General features: G+C 35.6%; 1 protein-coding gene across 5 annotated transcripts in view; it reads left to right on the top strand.

Annotated features, from left to right (window-relative positions):
* The window catches only part of NBEA (neurobeachin), a 731,002-nt gene that overhangs the window by 77,946 nt on the left and 632,692 nt on the right, over positions 1 to 20,364 (top strand). For all 5 annotated transcript variants that reach the window (XM_062194378.1, XM_062194375.1, XM_062194377.1 and 2 more), the window contains exons 2-4: positions 15,495 to 15,726; positions 19,000 to 19,100; positions 19,349 to 19,444. In XM_062194378.1, the coding sequence (XP_062050362.1) occupies positions 15,495 to 15,726; positions 19,000 to 19,100; positions 19,349 to 19,444 (429 nt within the window). The remainder of the gene's footprint in view (positions 1 to 15,494; positions 15,727 to 18,999; positions 19,101 to 19,348; positions 19,445 to 20,364) is intronic.

Raw genomic sequence — 20,364 nt, 5'->3', positions numbered from 1 at the left:
TACACGCATTTATAATACATTGCTATTTTTTGTTTCAGTTAGTTATGCTTTATAGAGATTTCAAAGTGAGAAAAGTCTTCTGTGTTTAATAATGTGTCAACTTAAGCACTCTTCAGTTTTCTGTGTGGATTCAAATTTCCAATATTTTCCTTCTGCCTGAAGAACTAAAATTTTTTATAGTAAATCTATGAGCAGTGAATTCTCTCTTTATTTGTCTGCAGAAGTTTTTTGGTTTGCTTTTATTTATGAAATAGAATAGAATTTTCACTGTTAGGAGTTAGAATTTAAAAGTGTTTGTAGTTTGATGACACCTTCATTTTGCTTGTTAGTTGGTTGCTACTGCCTGGGTGTACTTTCATTTGTTATAATCATGTAAAGCATCTCCAAAAGTGGTCATACTTCTTTTTATAAGCTGCTTGTTTAAATATATTTTAAAGATGTGTTTTGAAGTAAGTACTTATTGTATGATACTCAGACCCTTTGTTTTCTTCTCCTTTCCCTAGAGTTTTTATGAACTGTATTTGTAGCAGTATTTATTATACTCCCAGGTATAGTTATTCCTATTGACAGAAAGATTGCCATTAGGAATTACTTGTAGAAAAGAATAGTAAAAGAAATAGGAAACAAGCAAGTAATTTTTGGTTTTACTTGCCTGTGTTTCTCAAGTGTGTTTAGGGTCTTTAACTTTTATAATGTTCATATTCTAATTATAAAGTATTTTCTTGTTACTAACTGAACCGTTAGACTCAAAGTCATTTGTTTTACAAACTGTTGGTTTAAAAATATATTTTGAAGGTTAGATCAATGGTAGAGGTACATATGTAGATGTCTTGAGTTGTATTTCTGGTATTAATTCTTTATGATGTTGAGAAGACATGGATTTAAATTCTGACACTGACACTAACTTTGGTATCTTGTGTATGTTATTTAACTTATGCTAACCTCAGTTTCTTCATTTAAAATACTCATTGCATAGACTCATAAGAATTAAATGAGGCTATATATAAATAAAAAATTTGATATCTAGTAAATGTCCACAAAATGGTAATTATGTTTCCACTTAACATTTTTAATTATTTGTAAAATTCCATTTAGGTACAGATTTATCTTAAAGAGAATTACATTTTTAGAAATTAATAATTCAGGACCTTTATAATTAGTTTGTGCTTGATGCTAAAATAATTTGAATTAGCTTATATTTTAAGGCATTTTTATAACAAGAGAAAGAAAGCAGAAGGTAAACATGAAGACAGAAGAACGAATAATCAAGACAAATGGCAATCAGTCAAATTTTGATTATTAAGTTAATTTTAAATTTTCTGGTAGCCAAGGCAAAAAAGCTAATACAATGACTTACGCTCTTCTGTCTAATAAAAGAAAGCATACTAGTTTGTTGGTGTACTTAACATTTCTCCCTAAATTTTATGATAGAAGGAATGCATTTCTTTATAAAGGGACACTGTTAGGGTAATGGATGATGGAAGGTACCTACAATTTAGATGTCTGAGGAAATGAGAAATAATACACTTCCTTGTACTATATTCTTAAGTTGCTTGTATTCTAAAGCACTTTCATATTGTTTCATTCCTTTATTTTTTGTCTCAAGTAATAAGTCATCTTAAATGTAGTACATAGTAGAGATATAGTAGATTACACAAGAGTGTAGTAGGGTCAGAGAGAGTACTACTGTACTAATTTTGAAAAGAAATGTTTCAGGAGACCTTACAGAGTAGGTGAAATTAAGTTGAACCTTGAAACATCACTAAGTTTTTGAGACACAGAAAACTATATGGGTCTTTATGTATGTGTGCGTATAAACATGCTGAGAGGAAAGCCTCAGTAAAAGCACTGAAATATATGAATTATACAGTGCCTCCATAGAGCAGCTTGGCAGAAGGTGAGCTTAGGAAGATGGGGTGAAGTTTTTTTGGAACTTGTAGTACTATGAATGTTATTTACAAAATTGCTACTTTCTTTTTTTTTTCTATTCCTGTGGTATCTTTGTTTTTTAAAGAGAGCTCCAGTGAGAAAATAATCTGATAGTTGTTCTTTTCTGCTGTAATCTCTTTCACAATCTACTAACATGATTTCTTTTCAAAAAAATTTTATTTGGCTTCCTGGTTGTATTCTGTAAATGAATGTTCATTTTCATTTTCAGTTATGTCTGGGAGCCCCATTGTAGTCTCACTTTGTTTCTCTTGCTTTCTGTTTTCCAACTGTTCTCTGCTTTATTTATCCAGCCTTTTCACTATTCTTTCTACTTTTTACCTCTTTTTTTTTTCTAAAAACAATAATGAATTTTCATTTCACTTCACTTTATTTGAAAAATATTAATAGAGAAAAAGAAATATATCAATGTTCCATCTTTCTGGTTCACTCCTCAAATGCCTGGGACAGCCAGAACTGTGCCAGGCTAAAACTAAAAACTCAGAACTCCACCCAGGTCTCCTATGTGGTTAGTAGCAGGGACCCCAGTACTTGTACTATCACCTGCTGCCTCCCAAGGTGCACATTAGCAGAAAGCTGGAATTAGAAAGGAGGCTTATCTCAAACCCAGGCACGCTGGTAAGGAATGCAGGTGTCCCAAGTGGTTTCTTAACTAATGTGCCAAATGCTCACATTTACCTCATATCTCTGGTTTTCCTTTGCAAAAGGGTATCTTATACATGCCTTTTCAACTGCATAACATCTTCCCTAGCCGTTTTGGCAAGTTCTGTAGTAACACAAAGAAACATTTGATTAGACTGGCATTATACTGTCCTCTTCTGTCTCTCGACAGTTGGTTAATATAATTTATTTTAGTAAATACTCATTACATAATTGTTTTTTATATTATTTTCCACTGGCCAGTTAGATTATTAGCAGTATCAATAGAAACACAAGGTGAGCAAGAGATAATTTGAAATTTACTAATAATCACATTAAATAAGTAAAAATGAATGGGTAAAACTAGTTTTAAGATTGTATGTTTAATTTTAAAAATATGTGTCAGAGTTTATAGGAGATTCCAGGATGGCTGAATTGGGAAAAGATGTACTGCTTTAGATGATGGGAAAATAGCAGAAGACAAGAATTGCATTCCCAGGGGAAAGTTGGAGAGAAATTTGGAGTGGAATTTCTACAGAGGGAAAGGAGATGGCATGGATCAGTGTGGAAGGTGTGGATGCACAGTAACAAGCGTGGACACCACACATGATCCCTGCAGCTGAGAGATGAAGGATATGCCAGCTTTGGATAGCAGACTGTGGCAGCCCATGCCACTGATTATGTTGCTGGAGAGAGAGCTTAGAGGACCACACTGTCTTTGAGTCCACCCCAGAGCTCTAAAGGAGCACAGGGGACCCGCCTAACCCAAGGAAACAAAATCATGTTTCTTTTTCCCCTTCCCCTTACAAGGGCACCCAACAACTGCTGGGGAAAGGTACCATTTTGATATCCAGTGGTGACTGCAGTGACTCTTGTGAGTGTACATGATTAGAGGATTTTACCCACTAACTTTGAGTCCAGCTGGGTGTGTTGACAGGGGGCTGGGCACCCACCTAGGGCACTGTGAGGTACCTGCAGCCTCTCAACATATCACAGGCTCCAGGACTCAGTCTGCCACGGTGGAGCACCAACAGGCAGTTGGCTCAAGGAACATCTTTGTTCTCTTGTGGGTGGGACAGGCTAGTGAGGAGGAGGGATCCTCTGCATCTGGTGACTGTGGGAGCCTTTTGTGTTGAGACTGTGGGAACTGTGTGATTGCAACATAGGCCACAGTGTGTACCTGGGTCTCTGGGTCTCTGGGCCATCACTGTGTCTGGTGCCAAAGGCTCAGAGTTCCCTGATTGCCTGAGTTGGGTCATTGAAGATGGATCTGTGCTCACACTGAGGACTGCACAAATACTTTGTGCAGTTCAATGTGGTAGAGTGGGTGAGTGTTGCACCCATCATGGGATAATGCCCAGGCATTGATCAGCTTGGAAAAGAGGAGATGAGGGAGTGATTATACCAATAGGGGTTATCAAACCTTCTCCCTTACTGACAGTAAGAGGAGATCTACCATGTCCAACTTGGGTGTCACCTGGATACTTGCCCCACTCTGGAGTACTGACTAGAGCTCCCTGACTACACCCAGCACATGCCTCTGGGTGTTCACTGAAAGAGCAGATACTTCACTAAGCCACAGAAGCACAGTTCAAAGATAAAAGCCGCAAGAGGAGAAAACCACCAAACATTTCCACAAATGCATAAAAATAAATGCATAAATTTAAGAAACAAGAATAAGGAGGGCAACATGACTCTCACAAAGGAACACAACAACATTTCAGTATTAGAATGTTAAGAGTAAGAGACTGATGAAATGCCTGAAAAGGAATTCAAATGATTAACCATAGGGATTACTCAGAAGCAGCGAGAAGCGAATTTATGAGTTAAAGAAATCCATACATGATATGGAGGAAAAATTTTCCCATGAGACTGAGATTTTGAAGAGAAATCAAACTGAAATATTAGAAATGAAGAATTCAATATGTCAAATAAAAAATACAGTGGGAAGTCTTAACAACAGACTTTGTGAGGAAGAAGAAAGAATATCCAAGCTAGGAGATAAATCTTTGGAAGTATCTCAGACCAAAAGAAAAAAAATAAATAAAGGAAGAAGGAATTAGAAAAATTAAAACAATGTTGAGATTTATGGGATACAATCAAATGACGTAGCGGTCTTAGGAGTTCCTGAAGGTGTGGAAGGAGAGAACAGAATAGAAGGCCTGTTCAGTGAAATAAGTATAGAAAATGTCCCTAATTTGGGGAAAGAAAGGGATCTCCAAGTACAGGAAACACATAGACCTCCTAATAGACATGGCCAGAAACAATCTTACCATGATACATTGTAGTCAAACTTTCCATGGTAAAGCATAAAGAAAAGATGCTGAAATGGCCCCAAGAGATACTTCAGATTACTTTCAGAGGATCTCCAGTTAGACACAAAGCTGATTTTTCATCAGAAACCCTTTTGGCCAGAAGAGAATGGAGACACATATAGTTCAAGTCTTGAAAAGACCTGTCAACGCAGAATACTGTACTCTGCAAAGCTCTCATTTTTAAATGAAGGCGAAATAAAGACCTTCCATAACAAATAGAAATTGAAAGAATTTGTCACCACTCATCCAGCATTATAAATGGTGCTTAAGGATGTGCCACAAACAGCAACACAGAAATGTACTCATCATTATGAAAGAAGTTGAAGGCAGAAAGTTTCCCAGTAAAAGTAGAAAGGAAATCCAAAGCAAATAATAGGAATATTTATGGAAAAATGGAAGGGCCAAAGCATTACTTACCACTAGTAACCTTGAATGTGAATGGCTTTAACTTCCCAATTAAAAGATACAGTCTAGCTTGAGTGGATTAAAAATAAAGACCCATCTATTTGCTGCCTACAGGAAACACACCTCACTATCCAAGATACCCAGAGACTGAATGTGAAAGGATGGAAAAAGATATTCCATGCTAATGGAAAGCAAAAATGAGCAGATGTAGCTATTTTAATATCAAACAAAGTAGAATTTGACACAAAACTTTTAAAAGAGATAAGGGCACTATGAAATGACTAAGGAATCAATTCAAGAGGGAGATGTGACTATAATAAATGTATATGCATCCAATGGCAGAGCGCCTGGCTATTTAAAAAAATGTTAATGGATCTAAACTGAGACATAGACTCCAATATAATAGTAATGGTGGACTTCAACACTCAACTTTCATCAGTGGACAGATGCAGCAGACAGAAAATCAACAAAGAAACAACAGAACTAATCTACACTATAGACCAAATGAACCTAACATATCTACAGAACCTTTCATCCCACAAAAGCAGAATACACATTCTTTTCATCAGTGCATGAAACTTTATCTAGGACAGACCATATACAAGTCCATAAGGCAAGTTTCAGCAAATCAAAAAAAAAAAAAAAAAAAAAAAGAGAGAGAGAGAGAAATACCATGTATCCTTTCTGACTCCAGTGGAATGAGACTGGAAATTAACAACTTAAGAAACTCTAAAAATTACACAAATATATGGAGACTGAACAACACACTCCTGAATGAACCACGGGTCATAGAAGAAATCAAAAAGGAATTCAAGAAATTCCTGGAAACGAAGTTTATAATACATAACATCAAAACTTAAGGGATACAGCAAGAGCAGTGTTAAGAGAGACTTTTATAGCAATTAGTACCTACATTAAGAATTTGGAAGCCAGGGTTTGTGGAGCAGTAAACTAAGCTTCCATCTGCAACACCGGCATCCCATATGTGTGCTGGTTTGAGTCCTGGCTGTTCCCTTTCTGATCTAGCTGACTGCTATGGCTGGGAAAGAAGTAGAAGGTGGCCCAAGTGCTTGTGCCCTTGCACCCGCGTGGGAGATCCAGAAGAAGCTCCTGGCTCCTGGCTTTGGATCAGCTGAGCTCCATCCATTGAGGCCATTTGGGAAGTGAACCAGCAGATGGAAGACCTCTCTGTCTGTCTGTCTTCTCTTTGTAACTCTTCCTCTCAAATAAAAAAAAAAAAAAAAGAAATTTGAAAGGCATCAGATAAATTACCTATCAGTGCATCTCAAGGATCTATTACAACAAACCAGATAGAAAATTGGTAGGAAGAAAGAAATAATTAAACATAGAGAAGAAATAAAATGGAAACAATAAAAAATGATATGAAAGATTAGAGAAATGCAGAGTTTTTTTTTTTTAAGTAAACAAGATGAATGCATTATTGGCCCAACTAACACCCCCCCCCAAAAAAAAATTGCTTTTCTTTGGTGGAGTTAAATGGGACCCTGCCCTCATTAGGGCTTCAGGCTGGACGTAAAGACACTGTTGTCTGCAAGGCTCTCCCTCCGGCAATATCACCAGTGGCACAGGCCACTGCAGGCTGCTCTCACCTCACTCTCCAAGGCTGGTATATCCTCCAGCTCTTGGTTGTGGGGGTCATGTGTGGTGTGCACACTTGTTGCATTGCATCCGCACCTTCCCACTGATCCTCTGCATCCTTCTTCCTTCTGTAGAATTTCCACTGCAACTTTCTTTCCCGCTTTCCCCTGGTAATACACTTTCTCTATTTTTTTTCCTGCTACTTTCCTGTTGTCAAAAGCAGTATATCTTTTCCCTACTTAGCGTTCTTAGGGTCCCCCTAACAGCTCTGTTTCTGTATTTTTATGACCTTGAACAAAACCTCTGTATCCCTTAAGCAGTACTTTCCCATCTGTACCCTCTATCTTTAGCCCCAGTAACCTCTGATATAATTTCTAGCTTAATGAACTTGCCTCATTTAGAGATTTCATGTAAGTAGAAGCATATAATATTTATCTCACTTTTCTGGATTATTTCATTTAACATTGTTTTCACAGTTAATCAAGATTTCAAAATTGATTTCTCTTGAAGCATGTATGAGAACTAAATTCCTTTTTAGGTCTGAATAGTATTCTGTGTGGAATGTGTTATTAAAATGATCATAAATGGCCGGCGTCACAGCCTACTTGTCTAATCCTCCGACTGCGGTGCTGGCACCCCGAATCTAGTCCCGGTTGGGGCGCTGGATTCTGTCCCTGTTGCTCCTCTTCCAGTCCAGTTCTCTGCTGTGGCCTAGGTGCTGGGGCCCTGCACTCGCATGGGAGACCAGGAAGAAACACCTGGCTCCTGGCTTCGGATCGGTGCAGCGTGCCGGCCGTAGTGGCCATTTGGGGGGTGAACCAACAGAAAAGGAAGACCTTTCTGTCTCTCTCTCTCTCTCTCTCTCTCTCACTGTCTAACTCTGCCTGTCAAAAAAAGATCATAAGTATTTAATAATTAAGACAGTATACTGTTGGCGTCCTTTTTGTCAGGCTTATTTATATTCTTTTTGTTAAGTGAAAGTAATGGGGAGAGGACAGGTAGAAGCCAGTTGATTTTTCTTCTATGAGCTTTTCTGATATTGGGTTACTTACAAATTGTGTTTGTTCTTTACTCTGACAGCATTAAGAACATATTTTTAAAATATAACACACTTAGAATATATGTGTATATATATATATATATATATATAGTATAACACAAAAGAAAAATAGCAAAATATAGCTTTCTTTTCCTGCCTACAAATGTGCTGTTTGACCTATTTATTTTCATTGCAGTGATTGTATTGTTCAGCTCCAGAACTTCTATTTAATTCCTTTTTATAATTTCTCTTTATTGATATTCTTTATATATGAAAGTGTTGTTCTCTTGGTTTCCTTTCATTCTTTTCATGATTTCTTTCAGTCTTAGCTCTATTTAAGATGGTTGATTTAAATTTTCTGTACAGGGACCAGCGCTGTGGTGTAGTGGGTAAAGCTGCCTGCAGTGCTGGCATCCCATATGGGCGCCAGTTCAAGACCTGGCTGCTCCACTTCCAATCCAGCTCTCTGCTATGGTCTGGGAAAGCAGTAGGAGATGGCCCCAGTACTTGGGCCCCTGTACCCTCGTGGGAGAACCAGCAGAAGGCTCCTGGCTTCTGGCTTTGGATCAGCACAGTACCAGCCATTTTGGCTAACTGGGGAGTGAACCAGCAGATGGAAGACCTCTCTGCCTGCCCTTACTCTCTGTTTAACTCTGACTTTCAAATAAACGAATAAATCTTTAATAAATAAATAAATAAATAAGTTTTTTGTCCAGTAAGTCTAAGGGGTGCCTAGGCTTCCACATGGAACCCATAGTTATTAACTTTCCTTTCTTCTGTATTTTGGCCATGTTTATTTTCATGTCTTATAGTTTTTTGTTGTTGTTGTTTGAAACCATATTTTTAAGTACTATGGTATAGATTCTCTAGAAATCAGATCTCCTTCCCTCTTCACTGGTATTTGGGTATTTGTTGTGCATTATTGTTGTTTCTTGACTATTTTTTGTAAGATCTTTATTCTGTATTATATACAACCATTCAAGTGTGTGTTCTGTTATTTTGGTGTGTAGTGATGTTTGACAGTTACCTTAATGCCTGGACCCCAAAAATGAAGACAATAAAACTTTAAAACATACTCCAGGTTTTTGCAGATTGACTGAGTGTTGGGGCACACCTTTAGTATTTAGGCTGTTTGCAACTCTGCCTTAGCCTTTAATTCCTACTTATATAGAGCCTAAGGCCAACTAGAGATGAAAGCTTAGGGCCTTATTAAATGAAAACTGACTTGTGCTTTCTTAGTTGTCTTGTATACATGGGAACTTTTAAAGGACTTTTACTTAGTATCTTTGTCTACTTCTTCCTTCCCAGGAATCCAAGAATATTCATTGCTTATCCAAGTACTGTCTCTTGCCCTAGACTGCTGAAGCCAATTCTGTATTTTTTAAATGCTTTCCTCAATAGTATCCCAGTTCTGGAGAAGCTTTGAATTGGGTAGGACAAAGGGAATTTTTCATTCTGTTTTTTTTTTTTAACTTTTATTTAATGAATATAAATTTCCAAAGTACAGCTTATAGATTACAATGGCTTCCCCCCCATAACTTCCCTCCCACCCGCAACCCTCCCCTTTCCCACTCCCTTTCCCCTTCCGTTCACATCAAGATTCATTTTCAATTCTCTTTATATACAGAAGATCAGTTTAGTATATATTAAGTAAAGATTTCAACAGTTTGCCCCCACATAGCAACACAAAGTGAAAAAATACTGTTGGAGTACTAGTTATAGCATTAAATAACAGTGTACAGCACATTAAAGACAGAGATCCTACATGATATTTTTTAAAAATTAATTAATTTTCTATGCAATTTCCAATTTAACACCAAGTTTTTTTTTTTCATTTTCAATTATCTTTATATACAGAAGATCGATTCAGTATATACTAAGTAAAGATTTCATCAGTTTGCACCCACACAGAAACACAACATGTAAAAATACTGTTTGAATACTAGTTATAGCATCACTTCACATTAGACAACACATTAAGGACAGATCCCACATGAGATGTAAGTACACAGTGACTCCTGTTGTTGACTTAACAATTTGACACTCTTGTTTATGGCGTCAGTAATCTCCCTAGGCTCTAGTCATGAGTTGCCAAGGCTATGGAAGCCTTTAGGGTTCGCCGACTTTGATCTTATTCCAACAGGGTCATAGTCAAAGTGGAAGTTCTCTCCTCCCTTCAGAGAAAGGTACCTCCTTCTTTGATGGCCCGTTCTTTCCACTGGGATCTCACTCGCAGAGTTTCATTCTGTTTTGAAAAGCAGAAGTGATGCGACAAAGTTGAAAATGCAAAATCTAAAACAAAGCTAAATATCAAAAGTATTTTGGATATAACAGTGTTAATGTGGTTCCCATTGGTCTAGAATCTTAGTCTAAAAATTATATTCAATATTTGAATCACCCTACTATGATATAAAAATGGTTGATAAATCAGTTGCGATTTCTGAATGTTCTGCTGTAACATTCTATTTGCATAGTTTAGTGTTCTTTCCCTCCAAATTTTTTCCTAAAAATTCTGAAGGATATTACCAGTGCAAGGGTGGTCCACAGTGGTGCTCTTTACTCAAGATGAAAAAGTGCAATTACGGACACTTTCAAGATTGCAAAGTTTGGTATAATCAAGATACTTTTGGTATTGAGCTTTAAGATTTAGCTTTTTTGACATTGCTGTGTCTCTTTCTTGCTTTTCAAAATGTTTTCCAATTTTTTTTTTTTTTTTGCTAATTCTGCTTTAATTTGCCTTTAAAATCTTCTGCTTGCTTGCTAAAATATCTTTTAACAAATTGGCTTTTTAATTATAATTTACTTTCTTCAGGCATTTTATTTCTTTTAGAAATCATTATCTTTCCACATTTTATCTGTTGTAGAACTACATTAATAATTTCGTCTCTATTGCTTCCTGATTCTACACCTCTGTCTTCATAGCAAAGTGCATTTTCCATTCTAAATTAGAATTTTGGATGTCACTTTGTTATTTCTGTGCATGGACATGTTGTTCAGTCTTATTTATTTTCAGTTTCCTTCTCTGATGCCTTTTCTATATATGATTCTTTACAGGTATTGTTCAAAGAATAAAAGTCAACTTTTTATTTTTTTCTGTTATGTTTAGTTATTCCCACATACTGAATCACTTGTTACAAGTAGGGGGAACTCTTATTTATCTTGTCATGACAGTTTCATATAGCAGTATGCCTCTTACATGGATGTATTGAAATTAGTAATAAAGGACCTAGTAGGCTGAGCCTCCACTTGTGACGCCATCATCCCATATGGGTACCAGTTCATGTCCATAGCTCTCCGCTATGGCCTGGGAAAGCAGAAAAGGATGACCCAGGTGCTTGGGCTCCGGCAACCACGTGGGAGACTCAGAAGAGTCTGCTGGCTCCTGGCTTTGTATTGGCCTAGCTCCAGTTGTTACAAGCATTTGGGGAGTGATGGAAGACCCTTCTGTCTCTCTCTATGTGTGCAGCTCTGCCTCTTAAATAAATAAATAAAAAAAATATTTTTAAAGTAATAATAAAGACTAGTAAGATCAAACTTTTTTAGAAAATGTAGACTCACTGAAAATATTTACAATCGCGGCACCGCCATAGCTCAATAAGCTAATCCTCCGCTTGCAGCGCCGGCACCCTGGGTTCTAGTCCCGGTCAGGGTGCCGGATTCTGTCCCAGTTGCTCCTCTTCCAGTCCAGCTCTCTGCTGTGGCCCGGAAGTGCAGTGGAGGATGGCCCAAGTGCTTGGGCCCTGCACCCGCATGGGAGACCAGGAGAAGCACCTGGCTCCTGGCTTCGGATCAGCGCGGTGCGCCAGCCGTCACGTGCCGGCCGCGGCGGCCATTTGGGGGGTGAACCAACGGAAAAAGGAAGACCTTTCTCTCTGTCTCTCTCTCTCTCACTGTCCACTCTGCCTGTAAAAAAAAAAAAAAGAAAATATTTACAATAAAAAATTTTACTGTTTCTGTCAATGAGCCTTAGTTGTATTCTTTCTTTTTTATATTATATTTATGTATTTAAAATATAGTTACAGAGAGAATGAAGGAGAGAGAGAGAGAGAGAGAGAGAGAGAGAGGAAAAGAGAGGAGAGCTCTTCCATCTGCTGGTTTCCTCCCCAACAGGCTGCAACAGTTGGGCTGTGCCAGGCCAAAAGCAGGAGCCAGAGCTTCTTCTCGGTCTCCTATATGTGTGCAGGGGTCATCCTATATGTGTGCACTTGGGCCATCTTCCACTGTTTTCCTAGGCGCTCATCAGGGAGCTGCTGGGAAGTGGAGCAGCTGGTCTCCAACTGGTACCCATGTGGGATGCTGTCATCACAGGTGTTGGCTTAACCCCATACGCCACAATGCCAGTCCTAATTGTACTCTTTTGTAAGTAATGATAGAGAAGGCATTATATTTTTGACTGTGAAAGATGGCATATTAGGCTTCACATAACAGAGCTGATTATTAAAATTGCAGATTTTGTTAACAGACTTTTTTTCTCTTTTCACTGAATCCACCTCTGTTACACATATCAGCATGGTACTTGGTTATATCAGATTCTGCTAAAGCAATTATAGCCAGATGAGGACATTAGTCTAAAGTGCTCTCACATTTAGTATACACACATGTGTTCACAGATAGGCATAACTTTTAGAATCTGCTTCTGTAAGCTCAGTGTCTGCATCATTGATTTTTTTTTTTTTTTTTGACAGGCAGAGTTAGAGAGAGAGGGAGAGAGAGAGACAGAAAGGTCTTCGTTTTCTGTTGGTTCACCACCTAAATGGCTGCTACGGCCGGCACACTGTGCCGATCCGAAGCCAGGAGCCAGGTGCTTCCTCCTGGTCTCCCATGTGGGTGCAGGGCCAAGCACTTTGGCCATCCTCCACTACACTCCCAGGCCACAGCAGAGAGCTGGTCTGGAAGAGGAGCAACTGCGACAGAATCCAGCACCCCGACCGGGACTAGAACCCGGGGTGCCGCTGCAGGCCAAATGAGCCGTGGCGCCGGCCTGCATCATTGAAATTTAAACCTTTTTATTTATTTATATTTGCCATTTTTAATTTTTTCACTTTTGTGTTTTTTTAATGTGGCATTGCAGTTCATGTTTATAATGTGTAATGATCAGATCACGTCTCAGGTATATCTGGTTAGGAGTATATGATCCTATGATCCACAGTAAATTTGTTAGAAACATTATTTAAGCTGGCTGAATTTCATGATACCTAAGAGATAACAAATCAAGTGACCACAAGTTTTTAAAACTTGAAGGTAAAGTTTTTAGAGAACTGGTAATAATTAATCCTAACTAAATGGTAACTGTTTGTTGGCCGTTGTGCTTACTACTTACTAGTGCTTACTACTGCATTAAGTATATTACAATGCAGTTGTTGCATTTAATTCTTGCTAGACAGGAACTGTTATTCCATTTTGTAAATGTTATGGCTGAGCCTTAAGGTCACATAGGTGAGTTGGACTTGTAGAATCTGAATCCAAGAAGTTGGAATTCAGAACCAGTCTTCCAGTCTTTTTTTTTTTTAACTTTTATTTAATGAATATAAATTTCCAGTGTACAGCTTATGGATTACAATGGCTTCCCCCTCCCATAACTTCCCTCCCACCCGCAACCCTCCCCACTCCCACTCCCTCTCCCCTTCCATTTGCATCAAGATTCATTTTCAATTCTCTTTATATACAGAAGATCAATTTAGTATAAAGATTTCAACAGTTTGCACCCACATAGAAACACAAAGTGAAACATACTGTTTGAGTACTAGTTATAGCATTAAATCAAAATGTACAGCACATTACCGTTGGTTCACCCTCCAAAGGCCCCTGTGGGCAGCGCACTGCATTGATCTGAAGCCAGGAGCCAGGTGCTTCTCCTGGTCTCCCATGGGGTGCAGGGCCCAAGCACTTGGGCCATCCTCCACTGCACTCCCGGGCCACAGCAGAGAGCTGGCCTGGAAGAGGGGCAACCACCGGGACAGAATCCGGCACCCTGACCGGGACTAGTACCCGGTATGCCAGTGCCACAGGCGGAGGATTAGCCTATTGAGCCGTGGTGCCGACCAAAACCAGACTTAACCACTGTTGTAGGTATTTTCACTAATAAACCAGAAATCATAGAAGGAGTTGGGGTGGTTTGACACACCGAAGTGAAAGTGGCCCTTTATCCAGAGATATAAACTGTTTAAAGGTAAGAGTTTAGAAGAAAGGCTAATTGCTTATAAAGTTGAATTTTCAACCTACTACAGAGTTATATAGTATTTCCAAATTTCAAAGTTTGTGACAAATATTTTTCTAAAAATCTTTTAAAATGAAGTTTTCTGGCTGTATGGACTTTGATTAAGACCAGCTTGAAGTTGGATCCAGAGTGGTCCACCTGTTTTTTTATTTTTTTTCAAGGTACTTAAATGTTCTGTGTGTATGATGCATCATCTATAATATGATCATAATAATAGCTTGCTAACAGAGTAAAGCACTTTGAGTAGTAGTAAATGCCATGTAAGATCAAGTGATATTATTATTATTAATCTGACTCAATATGCCATGAGGTCATCATATTATGAAGTCATCTGTGATGGGAAATCAATTCTACTTTCTGGTCTTTATTCTACTTCCTATCTGTTTCTAATCTTGTTTTTCCATATCTTCCTGTTTCTTAACTACAAATTTTATGTCATATGTTTTATACAGCTTGTAAGCTAGCTTCAACATTTTTGGAATAAGGGAGGATGTACATATACACACACATGTAAATCTTTATTCCTGGAACTTAGCAATGTTAGTTAATGGACTTTTGCTTGTTCATTGATGTTTTCTAGTTTCTAGTACAATAAATTCTAAACATTAATAAACAAAAACATGTTGAATAATCAAAAGAATGAATGTCTTCAAATTTATTGTTTTGTGTATGTTTAGTTTATTCCTAAATCTTACATTCCTAAGGATGAAGAGATACCCAGTTTGATAGCATTCTTCTTTAAGAATGATGCTGTTAACTGAATGTAATAATTATAATGTGATCTGATTAAATTTTTAACATTCATTAATTCATCAATTTAACACTTATGTTTTATTGGTTGATGTTTTGTATTTCTTCATCTTCTATGGAGATTAGACACAACTATTCTTTTTGTGACACATCTCTCTCTTCTGTATGTCTAGAAATATATAAAAATAGTAGAATTTCATGTCTTAAAGTTTATTCTAGTTTAATTCTATATCTTTATCACTGATTATCACTTTTAAAGGTCAAATCCTGTATTTTGACAAATGGAGAGGGTTGATATGTATTGAATCCTACCCAGCAATCATATGTTACAGTTTCTTCTGTTTCCCTAGATTTGATATTGCCATTTTCTATCTTTGTGAAAATAAAAAATTGTTTCCACATTCAGTTCTTAATGTCTGTAGCACTTAAACTTTGGATCAAAATTAGTTTGACACCAAAAGACTGGAGATTTTTTTTAAGACTTGCTATGATTTTTTTTGTTAGTTGAATTTTTGTTATTTTATTTTTATAAATAAAGTCCTAAATCATAACTAGTTATTGTTTCTTTCCCCTTTACTTTCAGCTGGTTGGTGGAGAATTTGACTTGGAGATGAATTTTATTATCCAAGATGCTGAGAGTATAACATGCATGACCGAACTTTTGGAGCACTGTGATGTAACATGTCAAGCAGAAATATGGAGCATGTTTACAGCGATTCTACGAAAAAGTGTTCGAAATTTACAGACTAGCACAGAAGTTGGGCTAATTGAACAAGTATTGCTGAAAATGAGTGCTGTAGATGACATGATAGCAGGTATGGGGTTATTTGACAGGAAAGTATAATTTAAATGTTTAAAAATTTCGTGTACTTTCTATATGCTCTCCATAGAATATATACTTGTTACAACTATTGTAATTTAAAATAGACAAATGGAAATGTATGGAAAATTTTGCCTTTTTATTAATGGAGAACCTAAAATATGGAAGAAGACAAACTTTTTGTATTAGATGAACATAATTACTAATTTTGCTTTTCTAAAGTTTTTAAAAAATATCTTAGTTCAATAGAGTAGAACTACGAAACAAAAAATAACAGTATATTTTATGTAATATACATGTTATACTTTTATAGAATGAACCCTGTACAAAATTATCCCATTTCATGCTCTTCAATCTGGCATATATGTAACTATGACAGGAGGTACTCAAAACCTTAACATAAGCAAGTTGTATCTTTAGGAAATATCCATTGTACTTTGATAGTTCTTGGGAAAATTTTTGTATTAAATGTGCATACTATGGAATAGAACATAAAATTTGCCCAGTATTTCAAGATACAGATACGTATTTTTTGTGCTTGTTAGGGGTTATTTGAAACAATATCTTTGAAATCTTTGATTCCTCCTTGCAAATTCATTCCCTGTGTGGTTAGATATACTTTAGCAGATATCTTGAACGATGATTCCATAACCACAGTTATTTTTTGAAAATAAGTTTAGAGTTTGAAGTCTTGATTCTGGAGGCCTTGGATCTTCAGCGTTATGTATCTTCTGATATAAAAATGTATTCATAAATAAAAACATGCTAACATGATTCTTTACAATATCATATCTTATCCTTAAAAGTAGTTCAGATACCAAAGAATACTTCTTAACACTTTGACTTACATATTTAATTAACTAAGATTTATGGAAGAAAACGTAAAGAAAACAGAATGAAATGAACAATTGGCTAAAGAATATGTTGTTAATTTTATTGATTTTTCCAGTAATTTTATTCTCAAAGAATATATTAATATTTCTAATTGTTTTCAAGGTGGTTATGTTTCTATTTAGTTTAATTTAGCGTTCTCTATTGGGGAATAATGGCTAATTTGATGAAAAATGAGATTCAGACTTATAATTTTAAAAATATCTTTTAAATGAAGATATCATACAACTTCTGTAAATTCAAGAATTTATTTGTATAAAAGATTATGAGCACATGTTGTATAGAGCATCCTGTGATTTTTTAATCCTTATATCTGGGTGTAAACCCTTCATTTTTTTAAATAAAGTGCCATTTTGGAGAGTACAGTTTTGAGATTGATTCAGAATCATATATACAGTAGTTCACTTGTATGCAATTCATATGTATTGGGACATAAAGGACAGGATGATAGTTCCACTGAAGTTCCTGTTTTGAAATTTTTTTCATATTAAGCATCTTTATTATATTCTTCCTTATTCTAAGTAATAATAGTATTGATAACACAACATTTTCACTTATTGTTATTTTAAGCATTTTCTCCCAAAAGAACTTGCTGATGGAATGATACAAGAAAAGAGAAAGGACATCAGAAAAATATTTTGTTCTAATAGAGAAATTAAAATTTAAATATTAAGTAAAAACCTGTAGGCACCAAAACACTATTAAGTTTTGATCTCTGATTGTGTTGTAGTATATTGAGTTGAAAGAGATACTTTTCATTTACTAATGTAAAAGTATCACTAGCAGTTGGTTAAACATTTATAGTAAGTTGATAAGAGAATTTCATAGTATTTTTCCCTTTGAGAAATCTTGTTGTCCAGAAAAAAAGACTTGTTATATAACAAAATCAAATTGAGCTGTTGGATTGTTACAATATATAGGGGATTATAAAAATTTTGTGGTAAAATACAAATTTAACAGATAACTTTTTATGTTGTACATAGGAGATGAGATAATTGTTTATAAATAGAAATTTAGTTAAAAAGCATGTTTGTGTGTACTAATTTAAGAAATCTTCTGTGAAGGTTGCCATTGCAACTAATTGTTTAAAAGTACTTCATATTAGCTTAGGGTTTCTAAGGTGCTTGATCTTTATCTAGAATTGTTTCCTAGAAACATACCATCTAAGTTGTGATGAACTGACAACTTCATATGCTTTTATTACTTAAATGATGAAACTTTTGTTTCATTAATTGATCTTCTTAAAAATGTCATTTCTACTGTTACAATTTTATTAAAGATTGCTTGCTGACTATGATGTTAGATAAGAATCAGTTATTTATTGATTAGAGTAGCCATATTAAATTTCTATTTGAAATACACAAATATAAGTATTATCAGAAATCTGTTATTAATCTGTGATAGTGGATATGTTTTTTATCAATAACTTAATTTTAAAATTTAAGCTTTTTTTGATAAATTTTGAGAATACATTTATGTATTGGTTTATAATAACGTGTAGTATCATTGGTAGGTAGTGGTTTAGAAATTAAGAAAATGAATTATAAATTTTCATTTAATTTCTTACAAAAATTAATAGATGTGTAGAGAAAGTAGAGACAAGAGTTTAAATGTATAATTTTTCCAATTATTTGGTGAGCTGGTGTATCTGTTATACGCATGTAAATACTAACATTAGCATAACAGATGTCATTGAGAATGCATTTTATCATACTTCTATTTATAAGCTAATGGGTAAGACTGGGTTTGAATTCTGACTCTGCTGCTTGCTGGGTATATTTTCATGGACATTATGGCCAAGTTGTCTGTATCACACTTTACTGATTTTGAATAGGAGAGAATAATGGTAACTGCTTCATAGGCTTCTTATGAGGATGTGACATTGATATATGTAAACCATTTGAATAATATTCCACATGGAGTAAACATTCAAAATTGTTGTTAATGGGCTAAGAAATACTTCAAACTATATTTTATTAGGAGTAGATAAAGAAAGTATAGTCAACTGAAATCTTTTCACTTGAAAATAACCAGATTGCAATGGTAAATCTTTGTACCTATGTATTTTCTCTGCATACTGCAGTTATATGTGTGTATGTATTCTTGAGATTTGTGAAATCTATTTTATATATCTTCTAAGAAAGCTTAATTGATAGATCTAAGGAGGAAAGTTCAGTAATTCAAATAAATATTTTTGATTATCTGATGACTTAAAATTATTAATTAGAATAGCTATTCATGAGAACTTCAGTGATATAAAATATATATAAGTATTTATAAATGACAATTGTTAACTTTTGCTTTTTGAAAAAGTGTATTACCTTGACAGATGGCAGCTCATGACTAGAGTTCAGAATAACTTTATTTTCCTTTGAAGATCTTCTAGTTGATATGTTGGGGGTTCTTGCCAGCTACAGCATCACTGTCAAGGAGTTGAAGCTTCTGTTCAGCATGCTTCGAGGAGAAAGTGGAATCTGGGTAAGCTGTGGTCAGAGGGAGCAGCATTCAATATCAGTCCATTAATACTTCATGTTTAACAGTTTGTCTCTAGAGAGCTGTATATTTGATTTGTAATGGAAATTGTATTCCTCTTAAACAGTTTAATAAATAATTTAAGGTGAAATTTTGCTTTAGTTAGAAAACAGTCCAGAGGCTAAGGTAGTATATTGGGTGTTATCACTAAATTTGTACATTGACTTTTCTTTTTTCTTTTTTTGTTTCCTCAGCCAAGACATGCAGTAAAACTATTGTCAGTCCTTAATCAGATGCCACAAAGACATGGTCCTGATACTTTTTTCAATTTCCCTGGTTGTAGTGCTGCGGTAAGTACATATGTTTAGTACATATGTTTTAAGTACATATGTTTAATTTTTTAATTCATTTATAAGTTAAATCTAGTAAGGTATATTGTATATACCAAAGTTCCAGAATTTAGAAAGTACAATTTGATGAATTTTGAATAGTCATGTAATCACTACATTAATTCTAGTTTAGAAAATCCCTAATACTTCCCCAAATTTTGCATTCCTATCATCAGTATATAAAAGTCCCAGTTGATCTGCATCCTGGACATTTTGAGACTTTATAATTTGAGGCATGTAATTTTAATTTTGGATTTCTCTCATGATTTATGATGTTGAACACTTTTCATGTGTTTATTGCCAGTTCTCATGACTACTTCTATAATGTTTGTGTTCAAATCTTCTGTTCATTTAAAAAAATTAATTATTTATCTTATTATCCAAAGATTCATATATTTCAGATGTAGGTTCATCTATTAGAAGCACATCATCAAATATTTTCTCCAACTCTGTGTTTTTATTTTCTTAGCAATATTTCTTAAGATACAAAAGTTTAATTTTAATTAAGTCCAGTTAAAGTTTTATTTCGTTCACACTGTGTACTTTTAAAAACTCTAAGAATAATCAATATAAACCAGGCTCACATTTTTTTTTTCTGGTGTGTGCTTTCTTCTAGAAGTTGTCTAGTGTTAGTTCCTGTATATAAGCCTATGATCCCTTTTAATTATTTTCTCCTGGAGATCCATTTTTTTTCTTAAGGTTTGTTTATTTATTTGAAAGGCAGAGTTGGAGGCATAGGCAGAGGCAGGGGTGGAGGGGAGGGGAGGGGAGACAGAGAGAGAGAGGGAGGGAGGGAGGCCTTCCATCCACTGGTTCACTCCTCAAATGGCAGCAATGCCCGGAGCCAAGCCGATTTGAAGACAGGAGCCAGGAGTTTCTTC

The sequence above is a fragment of the Lepus europaeus genome, chromosome 6 (assembly GCF_033115175.1).
Source record: "Lepus europaeus isolate LE1 chromosome 6, mLepTim1.pri, whole genome shotgun sequence".
Classification (NCBI taxonomy): Eukaryota; Metazoa; Chordata; class Mammalia; order Lagomorpha; family Leporidae; genus Lepus; species Lepus europaeus.
This window is presented reverse-complemented; position numbering and strand designations above follow the sequence as displayed.